General features: G+C 43.8%; 1 protein-coding gene across 4 annotated transcripts in view; it reads left to right on the forward strand.

Moving 5' to 3' along the window:
- Nfkbiz (NFKB inhibitor zeta) overlaps positions 1-20,179 on the forward strand; it is a 28,048-nt gene extending 7,869 nt beyond the window's left edge. The window contains exons 3-14 of one of the 4 annotated variants that reach the window (NM_001401430.1): positions 9,333-9,680; positions 11,729-11,868; positions 12,362-12,392; positions 12,520-12,623; positions 12,866-13,716; positions 14,509-14,614; positions 14,985-15,131; positions 15,324-15,387; positions 15,627-15,796; positions 17,044-17,154; positions 17,282-17,449; positions 18,806-20,179. In NM_001401430.1, coding sequence (NP_001388359.1) covers positions 9,395-9,680; positions 11,729-11,868; positions 12,362-12,392; positions 12,520-12,623; positions 12,866-13,716; positions 14,509-14,614; positions 14,985-15,131; positions 15,324-15,387; positions 15,627-15,796; positions 17,044-17,154; positions 17,282-17,449; positions 18,806-18,859 — 2,232 coding nt within the window. In that variant the 5' untranslated portion in view covers positions 9,333-9,394 and the 3' untranslated portion in view covers positions 18,860-20,179. Of the gene's footprint in view, positions 1-9,259; positions 9,681-11,728; positions 11,869-12,361; positions 12,393-12,519; positions 12,624-12,865; positions 13,717-14,508; positions 14,615-14,984; positions 15,132-15,323; positions 15,388-15,492; positions 15,539-15,626; positions 15,797-17,043; positions 17,155-17,281; positions 17,450-18,805 lie in introns of those variants that run through there. The other 3 variants (NM_001415136.1, XM_039088370.2, XM_039088371.2) reach the window with 3 other exon arrangements.
- The last annotated feature ends 5,500 nt before the right edge of the window (positions 20,180-25,679 follow it).

Genomic DNA, 25,679 nt, shown 5'->3' on the forward strand with positions numbered 1-25,679 from the left:
CAGCAGCTGAGCAGATCTGCCTTCCAAAACTTCCAGCTCCTTTTGTCTGTCTACTCATTTATTTGTGAGGACGGGTGTCTTCATCAATCACTTCTCTACCTTATATATTGACGGTTCAGTGGGGCTCACTCACTCACCCTGGAGCACACCAATTCAGCTAGATTGGCTAGTCAGAGAGCCCCAGGAGTCTTTGCCTCCTATGCTGGGATCCTAGACCTGTATGCCATACACTGATGCTTTACATGTGTGCCTGGTACCTGAACTCAGAACCTTATGCTTGCACAGGAATCAATTTAACCACTCACCCATCTCCACATCCTCTCTAGTTGCTATTATTATTAATAATTTTAAATTATTTATTTTTATTTATTGTGTGTATGCATGTGTGTGTAAGAGTGTTGGCATGTGTGTGCTATGGTGTATGTGTAAAGGTCAGAAGACAGCTTTTGAGGGTCTGCTCTTTCCTTTTATATGTGGGTCCCGAGACTGAACTCATGTCTTTGGGCTTGACAGTAAGTGCCTTTTTGCCCTTTGAGCCATTTCCTGAGTCGTCCAGCTGAACGAGTACAAAGGGGTGGATAGGGGCCACTTTGGAGAAGGAACTATTAAAACTTTCTTATGGTGAAACGAGGGAGAGAAAGCATCATGCCTTTAAGTTGTTTAGAAATTTCTGGAAAGGTAGGGTGTGTACGGTGAATGCATTTTGGACGAGCAGGTGCGTGCAGGCACACGCAGAGGCCAGAGTAGGACTTTAGGTATATTCCTTTTGATGTCTGCCGTTCATTCAGCCTTGAGTCAGGGTTTCTCAGTGAATCAGAACTTGCCATTTCTGCTGGGCTGGCTATTGACAGCTTTCAGCATGCGCCGTCTTAACCTCCCAATGCCAGGGCTTAAGTGCTACGGATTTGCACTCAGGGTTTTGTACTTGCAAAAAAAAAAAAAAAATCAAAACGAGGCCATCTCCATAGATCATGAAGATGGTCGTTTGATGGGTATATTGGTGCAAAGAGGAAAAATGAGTTGGATCATCTTTTTTTTCTTTCTTCTTTCCTTCCTTCCTTCTTTCTTTTGTATGCCTATATGTACATATTTGTGTGTGCATGCACATATGTGTGAGGTATGCATGTGTGTGCATATGGAAGCTTGAGCACAGGCTTGGGTTATTCTACTTGGTGCTGTCCATCTTTGTGTGTCTCTCTGTGTGTGGTCTGTACATGCATTCGTGTATGTGTGCACACGTATGTGTGCTACCGCACTTGACATTTCCTTACATATGTTCTAGAGAGTGGACTAAGTTCTTCCTGTCTATACCACTTGAGCTGTCTCCCATAGGTTAGACAGCTGTCAGTCACACTTGTGGCAGCACGGGATTGGGAGTTGGAGGGAAGGTCAGCCTCAGCACCTGGAGGCTTGACTCAGGTCAGAGAGGAGCTTGTGGGTAATGTTTAAAGTTCAGGAAGAGTGAGATTTAAAAAACAACAACAACAACAACAACAACAACAGCAACAAAACCAGACCAAACCAGAAGTCTCAGGGGTCAACATGCTTTGTGTGGGAGTCAGTAGGAAGGCTTCCCTGCCCACCTGAAGCGGCCCTTCTGGCTTTCTTCACCTTACCGGATGCACGTCGGACCACTTGCCCTTCGTTGCTATGCAGCAGTTTGGTTGTTCTCCGTCTCGGCCGTGAATGTAAAGCCGTGAATGCAAGCACACAGACTGCATTTCTGTCCAGCACTGCCCAGCACGCCACCCGGAAGAGTGTCGCGATGGCTGTGCCTGCTCCTTAAGCACTTACTGCGTGAATCGATGACTACGTGAGCTTTTGTGACCGATAGAATTTAGATTGGTTTCAGTTGGTTATAGTCCAGATGCTGTCTTTTTGTTTCCTGCAGAAGGCTTTTGTTTGTTTTGTTTTGTTTTTAAAACAAATGCTGTTTGATAAATGAACACTGGCACAAATCAAAAAGACTCAGCTTGAAGCGTTGGTCTTGTTTCTGCTTGCATTTCCCCGACGGATGCCTTCTTCCCCTTGACTAAAGATCACGGGTGTCCTCCTCGGCTACTGCGTTTCCTTCTAAGAAACTAGATGTGACTCTGTCTAAAAATTAGGGCATTTCTGCAGTCTGGTTACTCTGATTATCTGTTTATGTGTACGTTGTTGTTAGCTGTCAGTTTCGGGATTCTGTTAGCTCGCCTTTATTCGATACACTTGACTTAGACTCTTACCTCATTGTAGCTGTGTGGGAGCCAGAGTCCCATTTACAAATAACAAGTATGCCTGCCACCCTTGTCCACACGTTTCCTTCAGTAATGCTGCTGCTATGGATTGGGGCCATGGAGTTGTCCTAAAATACAACCGTAGGTTGGCCAGGCATTTAAAACAACTCCAGTCTCTGCTAAGGAACCGCACAAGGTACATCTAAGTCTACTTTTGAGTTCTCTTGTTATGACAGTCCTCCTCTCTCAGCAGTCTGAATGGTATAAATGACACTAGAATTATTGGATGAGGGAATTTAAATGAGGGTGCTTCAACAGATGGGGAATTCCTTTTTGTGGGGGAGGGGGAACTATTGAAATCAACTGGGGAATTATTCTAGGAGCCCCAGACCAGTGTGAAGAGGGTATGAGACACAGAGCACCCGTTGGTAAGAGTCATACAAGTCTGGAAACTTGGGGAAATGGCCAAGAGTCATTGATCAAGGATTCTGAGACTTTGGACATATGAAACTAAACAAAATCCAAAAGCCCAACAAAACCAAACCAAAACCCAAAACCTTGCTTTCATCCTTCCTTTTTTTTTTTTTTTTTGTTATCCCTTCTTTTCCCCGCCACCCCAGACTCTACTCTGTTTGTTGGGTTTCTCTGGAACTCTGTACTTTATTGGTTGATGTAGGTGGACAAAGAGGTTGCACTGCAGGTAATGGGACAGGCCTGTAAAATCTAGAATGAGATTCAGGAGCTGGAATTTGATGTGATGTTGGGATACAGGAAAGATGGAAGAATGTTGAGAGAAGCGCTGATTTGCTGACTCATCGCTGATTTGCTGACTCATCGCTGATTTGCTGACTCATTGCTGATTTGCTGACTCATCACTGATTGGTACATCTTCAGGAATCGTTCATTCTAAGTTTTTTAATGTATTAATTCAACAGTACAATATTTTAAATGGCATCCCGCTCCTTCTCAGTGCCAGTTTAGTGACACAAATGTGAAAGTGTTTGCATGTGTGTGCTATGCAGAGACAAGTTATGACTGACAGGTCATTCTGTGTGTAATCTATTCCTCCTTCTCTAGCTTCAGACACAGAGATACAGAGGTTTACTCTTAACTCACAATAAGTATAGAAATGACACGAGAATTAATATTTGTTCAGTTTCTAGAATATGTCCAGTATATTACCTGCACTTGATATGATCTCATATGACATTTAAAATTTGGTTTAAATTCTATTTTTTCTCAATTTTTAGGAGCATAAACCGAAATACTCAAAGATGAAGGGAGTTGCCCAAGGTCATATCACTGGAAATTGCTAGAATTGGGTTTGCATGTTTTATAGTCATAGCACAGAACCTCTAAGCGCCTCTGCTTAAATCAGAGGGTGGAATTTTTTTTTCCACAGTAGGTCAAATAGAAAGATTCGAGGTTTTAAGGGCCAAGAGAGAAGATGGAGGATATTATGTAAGTACTTAAACAGGCACTTAAAACGAATGATTAGAAAAGTGTAAAAACTATTTTTAGGTAGCATTTTGCACAAAGGGTTGGGTTTAGCTTAGAGCCTGTGGTCTCCAGTTTCTGACTCATGGTATACTGAAAATGTAAACAGACGCGGTTTTGGGGGAGGGGAGGTGATTGTTCCGCTGATCGTGATTAAGTCTGTATTAAACCCACATATCTCTGATAACAGAAAGCTCAGATTTTGTTGTTGACATCAGGGTTACGTTCTTTCCGACCATGGCTAAGAATGCTTGTATTTTATCTGCTAGCACAGGCTGTGGTTGGCAAGACCTTGTTAGCCGCCATTTTAGTCTTTGACCGTTGACTTTATTGACGTCACTTCTGTCTTTGACCATTTTTCCCATCCTTATGTACACTAGATAGAATGTAAATAACCTAACACAGTATTCAGTGTGTATGGACTTCCAGGAGGGATCACAACCACCACGGACAGTATCAGTATGAAAGTATAGATTATATTTTGTGGCTATCATTTTTAATTCTTTCTTTGGCGACGTCTATTTTGTACATGACCTATACTGGCTTCTTTTTTGGTTCCCAAACATTTCTGGAATTGCTGTTTTTAATGTGGCACACACAACTTCCTTATTTGTAGAAATTCAGAGTGAGTCTCTATTAAAAGCAAGGACAGCAACAAACCCCTCCCCCCAACCAAAACCTTCAAGTTTTAGATGCTGAATTAAGGGTGGTACATTAAAGGATATCCTTAGAAGCCTTTTAGAATTAAAATTCTGGCGCACGGGCATTCATGTCTTTATATAAGGCTCGGCTGAGAGATACACATTATCTGTATCTGAAAGGAAGTGAGGTTAAACGTGGCCCATCCTTCTAAACCGAGTAGTTGGGAGGCAGAGACACTAGAACTGCAGCCAGTTTGGACTTATCTCAGGGTATAGAGTGACTTCCAGGGCAGTCTCTGTTATGGAGTGAGACTGTGTACACCATCCCAACTTCACAAAAGGAGTCTTTGAATGTGCAATTTGTTTTTTTAATATTTATTTTTATTTTACACTTATGAGTGTTTTGTGTGTGTGTGTGTGTGTATGTATACCATGTGTGCCTGGTGCCCTTGGAGTCCAGAAGAGCATGTTCAGTCCCTTGGAATTGGAGTAACAGGTAGTCGTGCATTGTGAGTTGTGGGTTCTGGGAACTGAATCTGGACCCTCTGTAAGAAGAGCAAGCACTTTTAACCCAGGAATCTTACTTAGTTTGAGTCCTCGAATGTAAAGGTGTTGAAAAATTGATTGATATTTAAGTCATTCCAATCAACTTTTTTTTTTTCTTTTTTGAGACATTACTATGTACCTAAGGCTAGCCAAGATCTCACTATGTAGTCCAGGCTATGTAGTCTTGGACTCTAGGTCTTCCCACCTCTGCCTCCTAGGAGCACTGGTATTTCAAGTATGTATCACTTCGCTTTCAGGACTTTTTGTGTGAGTGTTTTTGGGAACTGAAGCCAAAGGCCTTTTTCACACTGGGCAAGTGCTCTCCCACTGAGCTAGCTACATTCCTAGATCCCAGCTAACTTTTGTTTTGATTCATTAAATCCATTGGTCTGGCTTGTACGGAATAGCTCTTTTACCCGTAGTTGAGTTTTGGTAATGTCTTGCATTGTTCATCTGGAACATAGAGTTAATCGAGTGTAGATTTTCTAATGCTTTATCATGGGTATAACGATACGCACACATATGTATATTTGTGAATAACATCACACTGGCCTCATCAAAGAAGTTTTTAAGTATTGGGAGGCTCTCCAACTCAGGAGATCTGCAGAGATCGCTTCAAATTCTACTTTTTCATTAAAAACCTTAAATTCTGTCTTTGTCATCAAATATTCTTCTTGATAGAGCAGATCTACTTTGAAATTAAAAAGAAATCAGAATATCCGGTTTGGCATTCACATGAAGTTGGTATTTTTGTGACAATGACTTACAGCCCAGTGTTTGATTAGCACCAATGGCAAGCCATACTGTTCACCACTTAAAGGCAATCACAGTACCTCAAGGTACCACAAACACCTTTGTATGTCTCTTCCTTTGCCACACAGAAAATTCATGTGGCCCATATTTCAGGGATCAGTATGAATAACATTTCAAAAGAACCATGATTCTTTTTTTTTATTGGATATTTTTTATTTACATTTCAAATGTTATTCCCTTCCCCGATTTCCTGTCCATATGCCCCCTATCCCATCCCTCTCCCCTTCTTCTATGAGGGTGTTCCCTTCCCCAAACACCCCCCTTTCCACCCCCTTTGACATTCCCCTACACTGGGGGCTCCAGCCTTGCCAGGACCAAGGGCTTCTCCTTCCTTTGGTGCCCAATAAGGCCATCCTCTGCTACATATGCAGCTGGAGCCATGGGTCTGTCCATGTGTCCACTTTGAGTAGTGGTTTAGTCCCTGGGAGCTCTGGTTGGTTGGTATTGTTGTAGAACCATGATTCTCTCTAGGACTTCCTTAAGTGAAACATAAGGTTTTTTTTTTACCCCTAGCATTAAGTTGAGATTCAAAAAGCGAGTGTACATTTCAGATGTCTCAACACCGGTTGCATCTGTAGTCAGACATTCATGTGAGATACTGGGCTAATATCAGGTGAGTTCGACCGAATGGCAGGAACAGTCTGTAGAACTTTCTCAGGCAGAAGCAGAATTCTCCACAAGAGCTGTTTGCTGTTTGCTGAGCTGCCATGCCATTTGCAAGTGGCGGTATTGTCTTTTTTTTCTCCCCTGACTCCCTCCCCTTTCTGTCAGCAAATCAATGAGCAGACATTACTGCCTTCTTGCCCGCTCACTTCTGCCAATACAGTACAATAGCTCACCCTCTTAGACACCGGCGTCTCCATTTCAAATACGAAATGCTGTTCTAAACTATTTACAGTATTAAGGAAGTTCATTACACTTACACTCACAAAATTCGGTTCCATTTTTAGAACTCTGGATTACTGGTCTGATGATGGTGTTACAACATCACCGGTACCATAAAAACAGTTCGAACTGTTCTGTTGTATGAAACACAAGAAAGTAAATTATTAACGTCTGCACCGCCAGGGTGTCCTCAGGTCACTTTGGAAGAGGTTTCTCCTCTCCACGAGTCACAGAGCTTTATGATACATTATTTTCGTCTTTTCCTTTGTCCTTAGATGCAGATAGTGCATCTGAGCCTAAAGGTGACCGGTCTTCTCATCTTCATCTTTAAAACAGCGTCAGACCCACGTTAGACGAATGAGGATTTTAATCACTGTGACAATTCGTGTGTGTGTGTGTGTGTGTGTGTGTGTGTGTGTGTAATAGAACTAGAAAAGATCTGAAAGGAGGGTAGAGAGGTGGTGATGGATCAGAGGGTTAAAACCAACATTCTAGGAGAAGGTTATCTAACTAGTGGGGACAGGGGGCAGATAGTGGGGGAAGGAGGTGACTTGGAACAGAGTATGACAGAGAAAAGTGCCACAATGGCACCCATTGTTTTTGTATGCGAACTTAAAATTTAATCACAAAAACCGGAGGCAACATCACTCAAGGGCCTTTAATTGAAACAGTGTGAAGGAAGAACCACTGGGTGTCGCAGCCCTTGTGGGCGGGGCAGCCTGCTCCTTGTATAAGCCAGAAAAGGAGTGTTTGCACTAGTCACCTATGACCTTCCTGCAAAGGAGGGGTTGTAGTCACACCGATCACAACATTGTCCCTTCTGCAGCAGTCACAGCAGTCTCTCTCAGAGACCACTAGCAGGGGACATGCCTTCAACCTGGCCTGAGTGGGAAAGGTTCCGAGGGGAGGTCTGGTGCAGGCTGTCTGTTTGAGACAGTTCTGGCTAGAGGCTGCACCCTGAGAAGCTGTGTTTTAGAAGCACATGGCTGCAGCTGCCGGGTGGCTGTGTGGAGTGTTAGATGTCCGACGTTCTTTTCTCAAGGCTGCCTGAGCACAGCACCTGAGCCTAAACAGCCAACAGTTAGGGAATCAAATCCCCTCACTTCCCCATATTTGTTTATTTCCAGAAAACAAGCGGGTGTGCGAACTGTAAGACTTTATTGATATTAATTTTAGCTGTGCTTTTAATCACGCTCAGTACCTGCCTCAAGCCCTGTAGTGCTGTGGGCTGCCTGCGTACCTCCCCCCAACCCCCTCATCGGCCATGCTGGATCTGTGGATTCTGCCCAGCAGAGCAATTTACTTATGTAAATTTCCACCTTCCGCTTTGCAACTGTTTCTTCTTCTAGGCTAGGTTATTTTTCTTAGGCTATGGCAGTTCATTCTGACTGGCCACTAGGACTCCCCTCAGTCTCATCACCTCTAAAACGGTTTCCAGATTCGATTTTGCCTGCTTCAGATTCCTTCACATTCCTTCAGTGAGCATCAAAATTCTAGTATCTTCGCTGGCCCCTGGAGGTGTTCCACTGAAGGTTACCTTTTACATTTACGCTGTCTTCCCTTTGGCACTCTAAAAGGCGCTGTGAATTCTTCCCTGACTCCTGGCCATAATTCTTGGCTGGTGATTTTCCTGCAAAGGCTTTAGGGCCATCCTTAAGGGCTCGTCTCTAAGCCACCTTTGAGAAGACTTCCCCCTTCCTCCTTGACCTCCCTCACCTCTCCACAAGAAAGTCTCTCTGTTTTTAGGCTGTTCTCTGAAAGTTGTACCTCTCAGGATGCTTAACCATAGTCAGTTTCTTTTAATATGTGCGTGCATACCTTATTCCTACGGGATAAAATGTTTTACTTTAAAGTTTAGACTTACTTATTCATTCTTTCTCACCCTTAAACTTCCCTTGACGGTTTGCTAGTTGGATTTGCGGCCATAGTATAAACATTGAAAAAAGTGTTCAAGATAGAAACATCAAAATCCCTGTGCTTATCAGACATAAGGTCAAGTTGCGCAGAATAAAACATGACATGGTACGTAAAAATAATATAAAACATACAAAAATATACACGCACGTATGTGTATTCATTTTGCTAGAAGACTGTAGTGTTGAAGGATACGAAAGGGTGGTCATTGCTGTTTATTCCAATACTGTATATTAAAAAAATACTTATGGCCCAGATAGGAAGTTAGAAAAACTGCAAGCGCTCTGAAATTGAGACCAGGCCTGAAAAGTCCGTGGGCAACCGCGTCCAGGTTTGGGGGCGGGTTAAGTGCTGGGAGGCACCGGAGGAGACTGAACTCTGCACGCACGGCTCTGGCTTCCCGCTCCGCGAACTGGGCGGACCCGTTCTCCCGGCCCGGGGCTCCCGCCGTCCCGCGGGGATCGCAGACCCTGCACAGGCGACTCATCGCCGACCCCGATCCCCTGGGTTGCGGTGCACCAAGCGCAGGCCAACCCGGGAAAGCTTGGAGCTGGCACCAGCTGGGGTTTGGGGCGCGGGTGCTAGCCGGGGTTTCCAGGTGAGCCGCCGGAAAACAACCGGTCGGCCCGGGCGGGGCGGGGCGAGGGCGGAGGGCACATTGCCTCATCCCGGGCATTTTACTGGAAACTAGACGCATCCGGAGGCGGGGCGGGAGGCAGCCCAGGCGCCGCCAATGGCCGGGCGGGGCGCGGAAAGGAGGTCGGCCGGTTAAATAGCGCGGCCGCCTCGGGGCGCGCACGTACTAGTGGCTCTGCCGCAGCCAACCGCGTAGCCAGCCGGTGGCGCAGGTGTCTGGGGACCCCGAGCGCCTAGCCTGGGAGCATGATCGTGGACAAGCTGCTGGACGACAGCCGCGGCGGAGAGGGGCTGCTGGACGCGGCCGGCGACTGCGGCCTCATGACCAGCCCGCTCAACCTCGCTTACTTCTACGGAGCCTCGCCTCCCTCCGCCCCCGGCGCCGGCGACACCGGTTACCTGTCCGCGGTTCCCTCCGCGCCCGGCTCGCCCGGCTCCGACTCTTCCGATTTCTCCTCCACTTCCTCCGTGTCCTCCTGCGGGGCCGTGGAGTCCCGTCCGAGAGGTGGCGCCCGCGCCGAGCGCCCGCAAGGTACCCACCCGCGGGACTCCGCGCCCCTCTATTCGGGGTTCACACGCTGGGAGGATGGGGCGGGACTCCCCCCGATAGTCGAGACGTTAGGCGGCCCCTGCGACTTCCTTAGCGGCGGGACAGACACGAAGTAGTCATGAGTGACTAGATTGGCGTCCTGATTCTGTTAGGTTGTTCTTGACTGTGGAGCCCAGGGCCCATGGGTTCCAGCTTCTAGGACCCCTGCTGGCTAGGGCGCTGGCTTCCTGGGGGAAAGAACTTGAGAGTCTCGGATTCTCTTTCCTCCCATCTCATAATCCTTTCCCTCTTCACTTCTCCCCCGCCTCTGAACTCAAGAACCTCTGAGAAATAATTATACTACTATGAGGTTGGGGGGCTGATGGAGAAGTAGTTTTCTTCTTGTAACTCTTGAGTGAGAAGCAGTGGCAGAGGATAAAGCGTTGGGAACTGGATTTAAAGCCACGCTTATACCTAATATATTTGTGGGGATGAATAAAGAAAAAGAAACGTAGAGGAAACAGGACATAGAGGAAAGCTGGGTTAGGAAAAGTGACTTAGTGTTCTGCGTTTAGTTTAGTTTATGATGGCGTTTCAGAGGCCTGCTCAGAATTCTGCCGTCTTGTTTCCTCTGTGTGCTTGAGAATGGAAAAGTTACATCTAGCGAAGCCCTTCCTTTAGCTGCGGATTTCATGGTTTCCTTTCTTCACGAACCGAGTTGCATAATTTGGGGGAAAACAGGATGCAGCTGTGGGTAGATTTAAACACTGCCTAAATTATTTCAGTTGTTGGAACTTCTCATCGCAATTATTTTAAAGAATGACTCCTTGCAGTTTCCTACTGGTGGCCACTCAAGATTTGGTTGTCTTTTTCTTTTTTAAGTTTATTTTTAATTTAAAAAGATGTGCCTTAAGTCGCACTGTTGTCTACAGCTTACCTGAGAAGTGAGGTGTGCCTGCGTGCGTGCGTTGGCAGCCCTTTCTGAAGTCCATCGGCCCATTGACCTACGACAAAAATGGCTGAATCTCTAGTTCTTGGTTTACCACACAAGCCATAGGGGATTCCTGAAACTGTTTTCTTCTCCCTATGACGTGGATATGGAAGTTTTAACTCCTGTCACTCCAGAGGAGTGCTGTTAAATTCTGGCCGTTTGTGTGTTTATGGAAATCCCTGAACTTAAAGCCAAAGGGTATTTGACCATTTTATTTTCTCCCATGACTGTCTCTAAGTCACACTTGTGGCATAGATAGCCAAATTATGCTCTGTTCTCCATTTTGTTTTCCTGTTACTCTCCCAAATGTGTTCAATTCATGTGCGAGAGCTTGTTACATAGCTGTGGCTAGGAGTGGAATACTGTACTCATAGTAAATGCTAAACTGCCTTCTGAAGTTTTAAGGTGAACACGCCTGTTTCCTTTTTACTTAGAACGCCCATGTACGTAATTCTAAGAGTAAGTGAGGGGGAAATCCTGTGCGTGAGTGTGTGTGTATGTGTGGAAATGTGCTAAGTGAATTTAAGCTGCTTTCTTGGCACAAATTAATTAAGGAAATACTAAGAAATCTTAAGTCCCTATTGGCTGGCTTTTTAATTGTTGGCTTTTGAGATCTTTAAAGGAAGTTTGTTCCTTGTTAGGTGAATAGCATAAAGGTACTTTATGATTTCTATATGAACATAAAAGACCTTGTTTTAACAACTACAAATGCCTCGTTTATACTCTGCTCCAAGGATTTCTCAAAGTCAAGAACAATTATATATAAGTCTGCGATCTTGGCAGAACCTCGGATCCTATTTCATGAGTAAATAGTACTTAGAGACAGAGAGGCATTATTCGCTGGCCTCAAGGATCCTTCATCACATTTGATAGCACTTTAATTCGTGAGGGTGCCTGGTTGAAGGGTCAGTCAACACAGACCCCTTGAAAAGTACTGGACACTGCTAATGGGAATCCATGGACCAAGGGTGTTGGGAAGGCTTTGAGCATTGGAAAGGATTGGCTGGGATTTGCGTCTGCAAAGCGATGTCGTTGAGACTTTTCCTTTTCTTCTGAACAGTTGAGCCCCATATGGGGGTGGGCAGGCAGCAGAGAGGCCCCTTTCAAGGTGTTCGAGTGAAGAACTCGGTGAAAGAGCTGCTGCTGCACATCCGAAGTAATAAACAGAAGACTTCCGGCCAAGCGGTGGACGAGTTTAAGGTAGTGGCATCTGTTCCCTGTTCTGAGTGGGTGGGAGTCTGTCTGCTAATGTTGTTTGCTAACCTAGGTCCAGTAAGTCACTTGCAATTTTTTATAGATGACCAAGTTCCTAGGACAGGATATATTTGTGCTGTACTCCTTGCCCTTGGCTCAGTGCCAAGTGTGTACGAGAAATTTAATGAGCAAACAAAGCAGTTTGAGGACAAGGGGATTTGTAGGGTTCAGTACAAAGAAACCATTTTGACTGGAGAGGGATGAATCAGATGGTCTTACTTATTTCATCCTGACCAGGATTGAATAGGCTAGAAGTAGAAGCAGAAGGAGATGGCGGGGGTTGGGGGGAAAGAGGAAGAAAGGAAGAATGGAGGTAGTTGGTTCTGTCAGGATTTATTTTCCCAGAGGCTTATGGTGTACTGTAGAGGGTGGGAGAGACAGGTCTTCACCAAGTGAGAAACCATTTTGCATGTACTAAGTTGGAACTTTTCCCTTGCAGACCCAGAGTGTGAACATTGAGCAACTGACAGGTAAGAGTGCCGTCTGTCCGTTCACAATCTCACCGGTCCTTTTAGAGTAAAATGACTCCGTGGGGATAGAGATGGAATTTGTCAAGTTGGAATGATGACCGATGGCATATTCTTTCCTTGGGAACAGACCTGAAGAGTGCAGTGTCTGCAGTGGGGAAAAGAAAGGGACCTGACCCTCTGGCCGATGGACCAGTTTGCAAGAGGCCAGCTCTGTTGCCCACTCACTTTGTGGTAAGCATCTCGCTGTTTTCCTCTGAACACTCTGTGGAACTGTTTCTGGGATATTGTTGCTATTAAACACACACACACACACACACACACACACACACACACACACACACAAAAGAAAAAACAAAACATTTTTGCTCCTTAGGATTGAAGCCTAGTCATATACCTAGCATGGAGTCTACCCCCAGCCCTCGCAGTTCTTTTAAAGGAAGTGATTATGACAGTTGCTTTTTCCTCCTTTCCAGACATCACCACAAACATCTCCACGTGGGGAGAGCATGGAAGATGCTCGCCACAGTGAATCCAAACTGGAGAGCAGTGCTGCTCTGCTCCAGAATATTATAAACATCAAGAACGAGTGCAACCCGGTCTCATTAAACACTGTCCAGGTTAGCTGGATGAGCCCTGTGGTTCCCCAGAACTCCCCAAGAGACCAACGCCAGGATTTCCATGGAGGCCAGTCCTTCTCTCCACCTCAGAAATACCAACCGTTCCAAGTCGGTGGCTCTCCACAGATGATGGAGCAGGCTTCTATGTTCCAGTATTCACCACAAGGGCAGAACATGCAGCAGCCACAGCCACTGCCACCGCAGCAGCAGCAGCAGCAGCAGCAGCAGCAGCAGCAGCAGCAGCAGCAGCAGCAGCAGCAGCAACAGAATTATCCCCACAACCCACCCCTGCAGTTTAGTCCTTATTCCAGAATATCCCAGTCCCCCAAGTATGATTCAAACCTCTTTGATAATCAAGACTCACAGTTCTGCACAAGCCAGAGTTTTGTGTCTCTACTGACTGGCCAAGGGGAATCGGAGACCATGGCCGTTCCCGTCCAGGCTTCCCACAGCGTTCCACCACAAAATGAGACTCAGCTGCAGAACTTCAGCCTGATGCCAAGCAGTGCCTGCGAGGCCGTCGGGGCGCACGATGCTGGCTCCCACTCTTTAGGTGGTTCCCTGTCACTCCAGAACATCATGGGAGGCCCGATGAACACCACACAGCTAGGGAAGTCATTTTTCCAGTGGCAGGTGGAGCAGGAAGAAAGCAAACTGGCAAATATTTCCCAGGAACAGTTCCTCTCTAGGGATGGAGATGGTGACACGTGAGTATCTTTTTGTCTCGTGTGCTTTCACACTTGAACCTTATTGGTGGGCATGAGGATGATAATTTATATTTCAAGGAAGGATGTTCCTTTTATCTTTTTTTTTCCCCTCGAAAGAAATTACTTTTTGTTTTAAATTAAAAATACGTACTTTCTGCAACTAACCTGCTTTGAAGACTAATGTAGATTATATCTTTAGAGCAGAAACAGTTAGGCCACGACTAGGCATCAATAAGGAATTAACCAGTAGGCTAGATCCTATTCAGTACTAATTAATGTCTTTATAGCTCTGGACAAGTTACTTAAAATCTCCATGCTTCTGTTTCTTGATACAAAACAATAATGTTTTCAGCCATAGAATTTTTATCAGTATTAAAAAAATTAGGTTTTAAATGCCCAGCCTGGTGTTCAACACTCTTTTTTTTTTTTTTTTTGAAGAGTCATTTATTATATATGAGTACACTGTTGCTGTCTTCAGACACACCAGAAGAGGGCATCAGATCTCATTACAGATAGTTATGAGCCACCATGTGGTTGCTGGGAATTGAACTCAGGACCTCTGGAAGAACAGTTAGTGCTCTTAACCACTGAGCCATCTCTCCTCAACACTCTTCTTATCCTGATTCCATTGCAGTCCAGGTAGACTACCAACATGTCAGAAAAGCCAAATTCCCTTCTCTGCTATGTTTCATTTTGAGTGTATCAGCTTGCAAATAGGGCGAAGGAAATTTATCTCTGATCAACCTAATGAAGTCAGAAACAATTCCTCTCTTCTCCTTGCCTCTTCACCAGGTTTCTCCATATTGCTGTTGCCCAAGGAAGACGGGCACTCTCCTATGTTCTTGCAAGAAAAATGAATGCTCTCCACATGCTGGACGTTAAGGAGCACAACGGACAGGTGAGGGTGCTGCCTTGGCCAAGATGGGCTTGTGCTAGAGCGAGTGGTAGCCAGTCTCCGGTGCAGATTGTCTAAAGAGCCTCAGATCAAGAGACTTCAGTTAATATTAACTTTGAGATATTGACTTTTTGCCACCATTAACCTTGAAGTTATTAATGTTAACTTTGTAGTTGTTTGGCCAAAGATTGCGTATAATTAAGCCGCACCCTAAGCTTATTTTAGTTTCCTTGTCTTGGCTCTGTTCGGTTGCTTATTAACGGGGTTTATTTTCTCTCTGTGGACATTCCTCTCAGCCACAGTTTAGTTTCATATTCCTTGTTATGATAGCGTTATGGGTTTAAAAAACATCATCTTCTCTTAATGTTCACAGAGTGCCTTTCAGGTGGCTGTCGCTGCCAATCAGCACCTCATTGTGCAAGACCTGGTGAACCTTGGTGCCCAGGTGAACACCACAGACTGCTGGGGAAGGACACCTCTGCATGTCTGTGCAGAGAAGGGCCACTCCCAGGTGCTCCAGGTAAGAAGTCAGAAAGCAGGTTTCCATTTTCCAAGCATCAAAGACATGGGGCTTGGGTACGAGAAGCTTCGTGTAGGCAGTTGTTGAGATCATGCTTTGGGTCGGTTTATGCATTTCCCAGCAGAACAGTTTAGATGACTAGTTGTGTGCCCTTACCTTTGGATAACAGGCGTGCATTTTGAAACTTTGCAGGCAATCCAGAAGGGAGCAGTGAGGAGCAATCAGTTTGTGGATCTGGAGGCAACGAACTATGATGGTAAGTGGCTGATACTTTTGTCGGTTAAAGAACCACACGGGAAGTAGTGGGGTCCATGAATTCTAAGGGTAATTAAGAGAGTAAATAAAACTAATTGTTTTACAGGTGAAATTGGCATTTAAACTACCTAAGTATATGCAGACTATCTTACTCGGTTTTATGGAGACCATTCTAAGGATAATTATCGTGACCAAAAGACTTGACCAGATGCCTGACTTCCATTGTGCCCTTCTTCTTAGGCCTGACTCCCCTCCACTGTGCGGTCCTGGCTCACAATTCGGTGGTGCACGACCTGCAGAGAAGCCAGCAGCCTCATTCGCCCGAGGTGCAGGATCTCTTACTGAAGAATAAGAGCTTGGTTGACACCATTAAGTGTCTGATTCAGATGGGAGCGGCCGTGGAGGCGAAGGTAACTGCACAGTAGACCTCAGAGATGGGGTGGGTGTGGCCGAGGCCTGGCCTGCAAGCACAGATTAGCTCCTCCCCCTCCCCTGTTTTTATATTGGTGGAGTGAGGGGGCTTTATATGTGTGTAGTTCAGAAGCTTACCTTTGAAAAGACCTTTTCACCCGCTCTCTTGATTGCTTTTCAATCTGTGGGTTATCCAAACAAATAAAAAATCTCTTATCTATGAAATAAATTTATCTTTGCCCAAAAGAAGCTGGAAACCAGTCTTACTTTGGCTTCCCACGGGCTGACAACATAAAGATGGCGCTTAATGGAATGAGGTTTTTTCTTTGTGGGACCTGGGATTTGACGTTTTAAATTTTGATTTTTTTTAAAAATATTTTTTTTATAATTAGATGTTTGTATGGGTCCATGTGGAGGTCAGAGGATAACTCACAGGAGTTGGTTCTTTCCTCCCACTGTGAACCCTGACCCTCAGCTCAGCTAGTTAGGATTGGTAGGATTGGTTATCCCCCGAGCCATTTCTCTAGCCCCCTGTTAAACTGGAAAATATTCTTTTTTTTAAAATCTGGGGATTATTTACTGATTATCTTCTGTGTCCTGAAACACTTTGTTAAATACGTTGGGGACACAGATGCCCGTGTGGGTCCCTGTAGCACCTGCCGTCTTCTCCCGCTATAGCAGTACACGGCGGCTGCCAGGTCTGCAAACATAATACCTAATCAGTGGACTTTGATATAACATAAGAAAGAAACATTTAATATAAAATATAAAGAAATGTTTTATATACATGGCTGCTCTGTGTATGAGTGGGACGCGATAAGAGTCAAGTAGGAAGGTTAGTTTGGAACACAAGAGGAATAGAGAGTCCATGTAACCTGGGCTTCAGGGAGACTGCAGGAAGAAGCATCTGAAGTCAGCTCTACAACCGCTTTAGACTTTCGAGAGAGGGCTAAAGCAGCAGTTCTCAACTTGTAGGTCACGACCGCTTTGGGGGTTGGGGGAGTGTCAAACCACCCTTTTCTCAGGGTTTACATATCAGATATCCTGCATAACAGATATTTGCGTTATGATTCATAACAGTAGCAAAATTGCAGTTATGAAGTAGCAAAGAGAATAACTTTTGGTTGTGGGGTGAGCACACCGCGAGGAGCTGTGTTGCTGGGTTGCAGCATTAGGAAGTGTGAGGACCGCTGCTCTGCGGCACGGCATCTGGATTTTCACTCTTCGCCTCTCTTGCATTCCCAAGGATCGTAAAAGTGGCCGCACGGCCCTGCATTTGGCAGCGGAGGAAGCAAATCTGGAACTCATTCGCCTCTTTTTGGAGTTGCCGAGTTGCCTGTCTTTCGTGAATGCAAAGGTAATTTTAGGAAACCTCAGGGCTGCCAGTGTCAGACTGACCTTACCACCTCCACGTCTTTTGAGGTCCTTTCCCGGCATTTCCCTCTTCATGACGCGCATGCGTGGTTCTGTTGCTCGGTTTTCAGGCTTACAATGGAAACACCGCCCTCCATGTTGCTGCCAGCCTGCAGTATCGGGTGACACAGTTGGATGCAGTCCGTCTGTTGATGAGGAAGGGAGCCGACCCCAGTACTCGGAACTTGGAGAATGAACAGCCGGTGCATTTGGTCCCTGATGGCCCTGTGGGAGAACAGGTGAGGGTCATGGGAGGGAGTGGAAGTTCCTTTAGCTGACGCTCTGCAGGTAGGCTGTTCGGCGTAGAATGCAGAAGTTCAGGCACATGAAAATAAATGCTTAGTGAATATTAGTTTTTATAATTCTGTCTACTCCATAAGAGATGGAAAAGAACCTACAGTACATTAAAACCATCCTGTTCTTATTAAGTGGGACCATTGGGGGTTGAATAATTATACATGAGTAAGCTTTTCTCCATAAGAACTTAATCTTTTAAGAAATTATTTTTGGTGGACTTTTTTTTTCCAAGGGAATCAGGGCAATTGATAGGATTGGATAGACGATTATATACGCTATTACTCATACGTTAATTTATGAAGGTTAGCTTTCTCTTTGATTCCAAGCTGTCATCAGAACCAAAATAAATGGTCTAGTACCTTGCCCATGGAGCTCTTAGGAAGTTAATGGCAGTTTTCGCGTATATCCCTTAAAAGTTACAAAAACTTTTTAGTAAGGTTTCACTGAGAGAAGAATTAGTATTTGGAAAGGACAGGAAGGAAGCATGATTGACTGGTAAATGGTAGTCTCAAGCCCAGTTTGCTGCTTCATTGTGGTATGTTGTCACACGCCCAGCGCACTGAGGCATTGCTGGAGTATGAGGCTTGTCCCCGAAGGTTCTTCCTTCTGTATTGTGTGTGCTGTCGTGGAGAGTACACATGGTACAGAAGGAAGAACCTTCCTCAGTCGGCTGTGGCCATTGGACAGGCTTCATTTCAGCAGCTCTCACAGCCACCTCGTCTTTCCCTCTAATTGCTTCTAATCTCTTGTGGGCTATAAGGCCGATACCACAATTTATCTGATTGGAATACAAAAATCAGTGCCTCTCGATGAGTGTAGGGCCTTTCCCGGGACCCGTAGAGTTACACACAGTAGCTTTAACATTTGGCTCTCCTGGCCACCGCTTTGACCCGGAAGTCTTAAGATGCACGGAGTCTTGTGTCACGGGGGTTTTGCCTTCTCGTTACTGGAGTTCGGCTTCACGATGGGTGAGATAGACTTCTATGCCACAGCCGCTGCCACACATAGGTCTTCTCACCAGTTCCAGTGGTTGAGATTAGCAGAGGAATACACACCTGTTTCGGTTGCTGATTTTCGGTTTTAATGGTGATGTTTGCACCCAACAGTCATTACAAGAAACTTGAAAATAACGCTGTAAAAGTTGTCATTTTCGAACTCTTGGGGCTGGCGAGTTGACTTGGCTGCGCTTACAAGTTAGGAGTGCTGTGGAGGGTTTATGAGAGGAGTGAAATTCTGGAAGACATACGTATACCACTTCGATCATTGGAAATGTGTCTCACGATCCCTTTCTCTTCCAGATCCGACGTATCCTGAAGGGGAAGTCCATTCAGCAGCGAGTACCACCATACTAGCTTCATTGGCACGGAGCCTGGTTCAGCGACACTCACTGTCAGTTAGGCAGTCCTGATGTATCTGTACATAGACCATTTGCCCTGTATTGGCAAATGTAAGTTGTTTCTATGAAACAAATCCATTTAGTTCACTATTATATAGTGGATTATATTAAAAGAAAAGAAGACAGATATCTAATTTTCTTGGCAGATTTGCATATTTCATACCCAGGTATCTGGGAATCTATATATCTGAATTTGATCTCGAATGGTAAAATTGCCTTCAATAAACAGTAGCTTTCTGGGTAGGAAAAAGACTCATGGGAAAAGACTTGATTTGTGGCATAAAGCATTGCTCACGGAGTGATCGCCAGTGATTCAAATTAGGTGGGCTTGAAATGTGAAATGAAAAATGAAAGCATTTGAAAGGGGACAAAAATTTGGATGTACCGTTGATGGTTCTTTGGTCTGATGCACGACCTGGTGGTTAATGCTCTCACTGTTTCACTAGGTGAGGGAGGCCTCTTGTTAGGATGTGATCTTTGAAGCTGTATATAATAATTTTTACCTTTTAAAATGTTGTACATACTTGATTGTTAAACACGGATGTTTGAAGTGTGTAGATCAATAAAATAGCTAGTGAATTGTTACCACTTTAAAGATTAGGCACCCTCAAAGCAACTTTTATTGTATAATCGGCCAACTCAAGTTTTCACAGATAAAGCAAATGGGGAAGTGGGTCCCAAAGTTGCTCTGGTTGCAAATGGGCGTCTCTTGCATTGGAAACAGACACATTTGTAGGTCTCTGCATATGCTTGAAGAGGCTTTTTTTTAATGAATCACCTGTTAGATTTATATGATTTACATAAGTTGTTGAAGTTTCTGTTTCTCCTTACTAGAAATTATAAAAGTTCAACATTGAAGCGTCGTTTTCTGTTGTCAAATAGTAATAATGTGCTGTGATGTTTATACAATTCATGAAGATGTTTTACTTTTTAGTGCAATGTTAGTTCTTTTGACATTTTGCTTAAATTTGATATGCCTGGCAAGGATATATTTAGCTTGGATTATACAATGATTCTTTGTGACAAATATGACCCATTAAAAATGATGCCTTTTAATGGACTAACTTACCTTTTAGAACTAAGTACTCATGTTCTTTTTTAAAAGATGCCCTTTGGATTGGATTGATTATGTTGTTTATATTGATCATGTTGTTTAAGTTAGTGTATTTTTTGGACAGTCATTTGTCATCTCTGAGGTGGAATGAACCCAATCCACATACTGACAAACTCATGCATAGTTTTAAATGAACATTAATAAACTCATGTTGTCTTAGAATATGCGTTTTCTTTTCTAGTGCCTTATTTGTGTGGGTAGTTTGAAGAGTACTATTTTTCCCACTCCTGAAAATTGACTCTAAGGTCTTGTGCATGTCAGGCAAGCTCTTTAACCACTGAGCTCTAGTCCTAGCCTAGAAAAAATAGTAATGACAAACACTAATATCTTTTTTTAAAAAGATTTATTTATTTAATTTATGTATACAAGTACACTGTAGCTGTCTTCAGACACACCAGATCCCATAGATGGTTGTGAACCATATGTGGTTGTTGGGAATTGAACTCAGGACCTCTGGAAGAGCAGTTTGTGCTTTTAACCACTGAGCCATCTCTCCAGCCCCCACTAATATCTTTAGGTTACTAATTTTTGCATTTTTTTTGTTGTTTTTGAAAACGTTTCCTGAAATTATATGCCTTTTTTTTAACATCCAAAAATGGCTTGCTACATTCATGAGAAATTTAAGTTCTGAAAACACAAAGTTTAGTAGTAGATGCTGTCTGTTGAACTCAGAAGTTTATATGATAAAAAGACTGACACAGCTGTGGACAAAGGAAACATGATAGGCATTATCCAAGTCATCCTGAGAGGGACGCCAATCTCAGAACAGTACCAAGTAGGGTTTTCCCTTTTCCCACTATTAGAATTGCTACACATGTGTCCTGGTTCTTAGAGTTCTCTCGAGCACCTGATGAAAGCCATGGATTCTCTTCTTGGAAAATGTATCTGAGTATATGCCGTACAGGAGTGACTAAACTGTCACCATCTTCATGAGCTCAGCTATGGCCATTCATGGTGAAAGACTGTCCCAGCTGAGCTCATTGACTATTGACCTCCCCTCAGAAGGAGGCAGTAGGAGTGAGTGTTAATGGACTCTCAACCTGAATAGCCAACCATTCCTCTCAACTAGTTGTCTTTTCTGCTCTAATTGCAGGGTCTTGGGAAGGGGAGGGTTCCATTTGTGCAGCTATAGGCGATCCATACTGGGCATATACTTTCTGATGTGACTGATTTGGGTTCACCAATGCTTCCGTCAGTCTCTGTATACCTGATTGATTCACTTGTTGGATCCCCAGAGGGGAACTTAGGTGGTGGTTGTCCCTTCCCCGAGTGAAAACTCTCAAGACCGCATATGCGCAGTATCATAGCGCCAGAAGAGCATGAGTCACAGGTCACGGGTCTGTTTTACAGTTTCCCTTTTAGATTATGTCTTGAGCATAAATTGCATCTGGATGGATGGCCTTGAAAGCAGGAACAGAACACACTACTGAACATACCTACAGAGTGAGTGCTCCTTAATGAGGAGTGAGTGTCCCCTAATTAGTGTTCTCAGCAATCAGTTCTTTCACAATCACCTGAACTAGTGTTTACAAAAGGGGTGTGTGCATGTGTGTGTGTGTGTGTGTGTGTGTGTGTGTGTGTGTGTGTGTGTGTTTTGCACATGTATGGGGGATTATATATGGCAAAGATAGAAGAGGCATGGTATGCAGCTGGTCGTAATGGTGTGCATCTTTAATCCCAACACCGGGGAAGCAAAGCCAGTTGGATCTCTGTGTTTGAGGCCACTCTTGTCTACATAGTGAGTTCCAGGACAGCTAGGGCTACATAGTGAGACCCTGTCTTGAAAAAACATACACAACCAAACAAAAGAGAGATATGCCATGTACTTTATTGGATAGACTAGTTGAAGTACGATTGAGAGAGATTCAAAAAAGGACTTTGCATCTGGGAGGATTCAAGGTAGGGTATTTGGGCTAGATATAAAAAAGTTGATCCAGATGCTCAGAAAGGGAGGAGGAAAGTGGAAGAAATAGAAAACTGTGAAACCCAGGTGGTGATTTCTGTGTGGTTTGGTTAGAATCTAAGATAGCCAAGTATTTCTACTTGTGTTCTACATGTGACTGGTAATACTCTAATATCACACTGAGAAATATCCTCAGGCTTCCTAGGAGCTTAGCAGGGAGGAAGTACGGTGGTGGACTCTGCTGCAAGAGGATGGAAGGTAGTCCCACAGAGGCCCAGACCTGCTCATTGCTTAGCATGTAGCCAATGGGAGGGGATCATGAAGTACTAGTTAAGTGAGCTAACACTCACATGCCAGTTGTGTTTAGAACCACTGGTTCTATGGGAGGAGGGAGCACTGTGAACAAGAGTTCACTATTAATAGATTAATGTCTAGTGTATTTAATTATGTAAGTTTGTATCAATCATAGGCAAGGATAAGGAGCCTTGTTGGGCTCTTAAAAATTATTTTGTGTGTCAGTATGTCCCTCTTCACAAACCACAGTAGTTTGGGTATAGGAGTACAGAGTGCCCACAAGTCAGACACCAACGTTTCCAGCTTTGTTAGCCAAATTAGTAGCATTTAATGTCAGGGGTGGAAAATTTTCTAAAACTCTTCTAGCCTCTTTTTAAATTTTTTACTCATTTTTATTTTATGTGCATTGATGTTTTGCTTGTATGCGTGTCTGTGTGAAGGTGTAAGATCCCCTGGAACTGGAGTTTAGGACAGTCATAAACTGCCATGCAGGTGCTGGGAACTGAACCCAGGTCTTCTGGAAGAGCAGTTAGTGCTCTTAACTGTATCTCCAGCACCACCCTCCCCCCATACCAACTTATACATAGAATCAATGGTTTCCATTTTCTGATAGCATTAGTTAACTATTATTGAATACAGTATTATTATTAGTTACTTTATATTGAAAGTGACCTCAAGGAGAAATCAACTTCAGGACCTGGCAAAGTTCCGAGGTCAGCGTATCAAGTTTGAGCTTATTTTTTTTTCTTTTTCTTTTTTTTTTCTCAGAGCTGGGGACCGAACCCAGGGCCTTGCGCTTGCTAGGCAAGTGCTCTACCACTGAGTTAAATCCCCAACCCAAGTTTGAGCTTATTTAGGACAGTATCAGACACACAGTAGAGAGTCTCATGGTTTTTAGTTGAACCTTGTGGCTTTTCAATGTATCCCCCCCACCCTTGACACAGTGTATACTTTAAAGTGTATTTTATCCTTGGCACATACTCATGCTTTCATACACACACACACACACACACACACACACACACACACACACACACACATATACACATATATATATCTCACATGCCAATAGACTTAAAGCATGAGAATAGCCCAGTGATTATAATGACTAAAAGAGGTTTGTTTTTTTTATGTTGGATCACAGTATCTAAAGTTGTTCACGGGGAAAGCAATATGATCACAAAATTAAACACTAGTTTTTTGCTTGGAGCGCTTGACTTTGTAAAGATAACTGCAAGTTGGGTGCTCAATGGCGGTTGCAAATGTTGGAATGTGATGTGTTAGGCCGCTGGTACTGAGTCCACACCGCTCACACTCCAGTGGATGTATTTTCATTGAGTGACAGGCTTCTGGCTAATGTTCTGCAAATCAAGACTTCATCAGCTTTGAGAGCTGTTTAGAAGGATCTAGCATGCGTTTCCTGTTGGAACAGCAGCTTAGGCCTAAGTGGGTTTGACAGTAGAGACACATGCCAATTGGGAAACAATACTAGATTAACTAGAATAACTGATTCAAGGCTCAAGTCTGACAGCATTGCTTTTAATCAGCTCATTAATCAGGCTCTTGGCCTGTCTTCCATTTGCTGCCAGTGCCTCTCCTACACAGCGTTAGTTCCCAGTGCTTGTCTCAGTGTGGGACCTCAGGGATGGTCTCCATCAGTGCCCCTGACTTTTTCTCTTCCAGCACTCATTCATTACCGAGGACCTTGTTCTTGGAGAGTGGACTTTCATAACTGGGTTGTTATTATTTTTTTAAATAAAATTTATCTGGAAACAATTTTTCAAAAGATAAAAATCTGAACTTGACTTAGCAACAACTTCAAATAAAATACAATATACCATATATGTCCTGCTTTAAAGGGAAGCAGACCTCTTTAGGGACCCACAAACCGATTTTTTTGTATAGATCCAATAAAGCTGTATATTAAGACAGACTGCTTTTCAAACAGGCTCCTTAAACTTTATGGGTACTGTTGGGTTCATTCATGTGATACAGTGAAGATCTATACAGAGAAATTTAAGTACGCATACTATTACTTTTCCTATATATTCTAGCCACACAGAGAATAAAATGTAGCATGTTAAATACAAGGTTTAAATAGTTGACAAGTTTATCTTTTATGTCATCTTCCATTTCCCAAGATATATCAATAGGCAGTTTTATTTTTCTTTTAACAAGGTTACATAGAATCTACTACAAAAGACACATTATCTGTTGAATTAATTTTTGTTTCTATTTTTTGTTGTCATTACTACATACCAAGACTATTGTATGTTTTCTGGATTGCCACAATAATTTTTTTGCTTATTTTATCCTTTTTATTTTTGTATGTGAGCTAAGTAAGTATAAATGTATGTGTGTGGTGTGTACAAGTTGACATGTTCCTTGATTGCTTTCCAATTTATCCATAAAGACAAGAGTTCCTGAGTTCCCTCTGGTTGTAGCAGAAAGAGGATGTCAGAGTGATTTTAAGCCTGAGAGGGATTCAACCCTCAGTGAGCGGCTTGGAGGATGAAAGAAGGGCATGTGTCATGGAACATAGTAAGTAGTTCCTCTAAATCCAGAAAGCAACTAGGGTCTCAGTCTTCTACACACAGGGAACAAACTCTGTCAAGAACTGAATAATCTGGGAAGCAAATCCTCTTTCACAGCCCAAGTAACACTGGGAGTTTCACTTTAACATTCCAGGCAGATAATGTAGCCAAGCCCATCCAGAATTCCGATCTGCTGAACTTCAAGTTAAACACAATTGGCGTTTTAAGCTGCCAAATTCGGAAGAATGGTACTCAAAAGAAACACAGACACCCCAAACAGGTAATGCAGCGTTTGAGCTTGAGGTGCGGGTTTGTATAGTCCTGCTATTCTCAGACTCTGAATCAGCAAGAGAGATTTCCCAATAGGTGGCCTCATCGCACAGAATGGCAGGCTTTGCTAGTGATTCTTCATTGTTGTCCATCAGCTTCCCATGGCAGATAGGAATAACTCAAAGGAAAGGGAGGTCTGAGTATTGCCAGTTTCTAACACCCAGTGTGCAAGCGCTTCTTTGAGCAGGGGAAGGTGATAGGACAGCATATGTGGCCATCAGTATCAGCCCACTGGTCCGACTCTCACCATTTATTAGTGTTATCAGGAAGGGGCAGGTAGAGAGTGGACCTTAACCTCTCCAGCAACTGAGACGTCGGATGTTGTGAAATAATACAGATACACACCCCAGGAACGGGTCTTTCAAAAGGATGGTACTCAGAGTTCTTAGAAAGATGAGAACTTCAGTTATAGCCTTCTTGCCACCTAAAATCAGAAATGACGATTGTCTCTCCAGGTATGAATATATAATGCAAATGGCTAGACATCCATGTGGAGCACTTGGGTATAATTCATAAAGAGCTTTTTCCTTATAGAATTTACTTCTGAGTGATTCATCATAGACTCATGATGAAGATAAGGCTTCTGGCTTAAAGGGGGTGA

This window comes from Rattus norvegicus, chromosome 11, assembly GCF_036323735.1.
Source record: "Rattus norvegicus strain BN/NHsdMcwi chromosome 11, GRCr8, whole genome shotgun sequence".
NCBI classification, from domain to species: domain Eukaryota; kingdom Metazoa; phylum Chordata; class Mammalia; order Rodentia; family Muridae; genus Rattus; species Rattus norvegicus.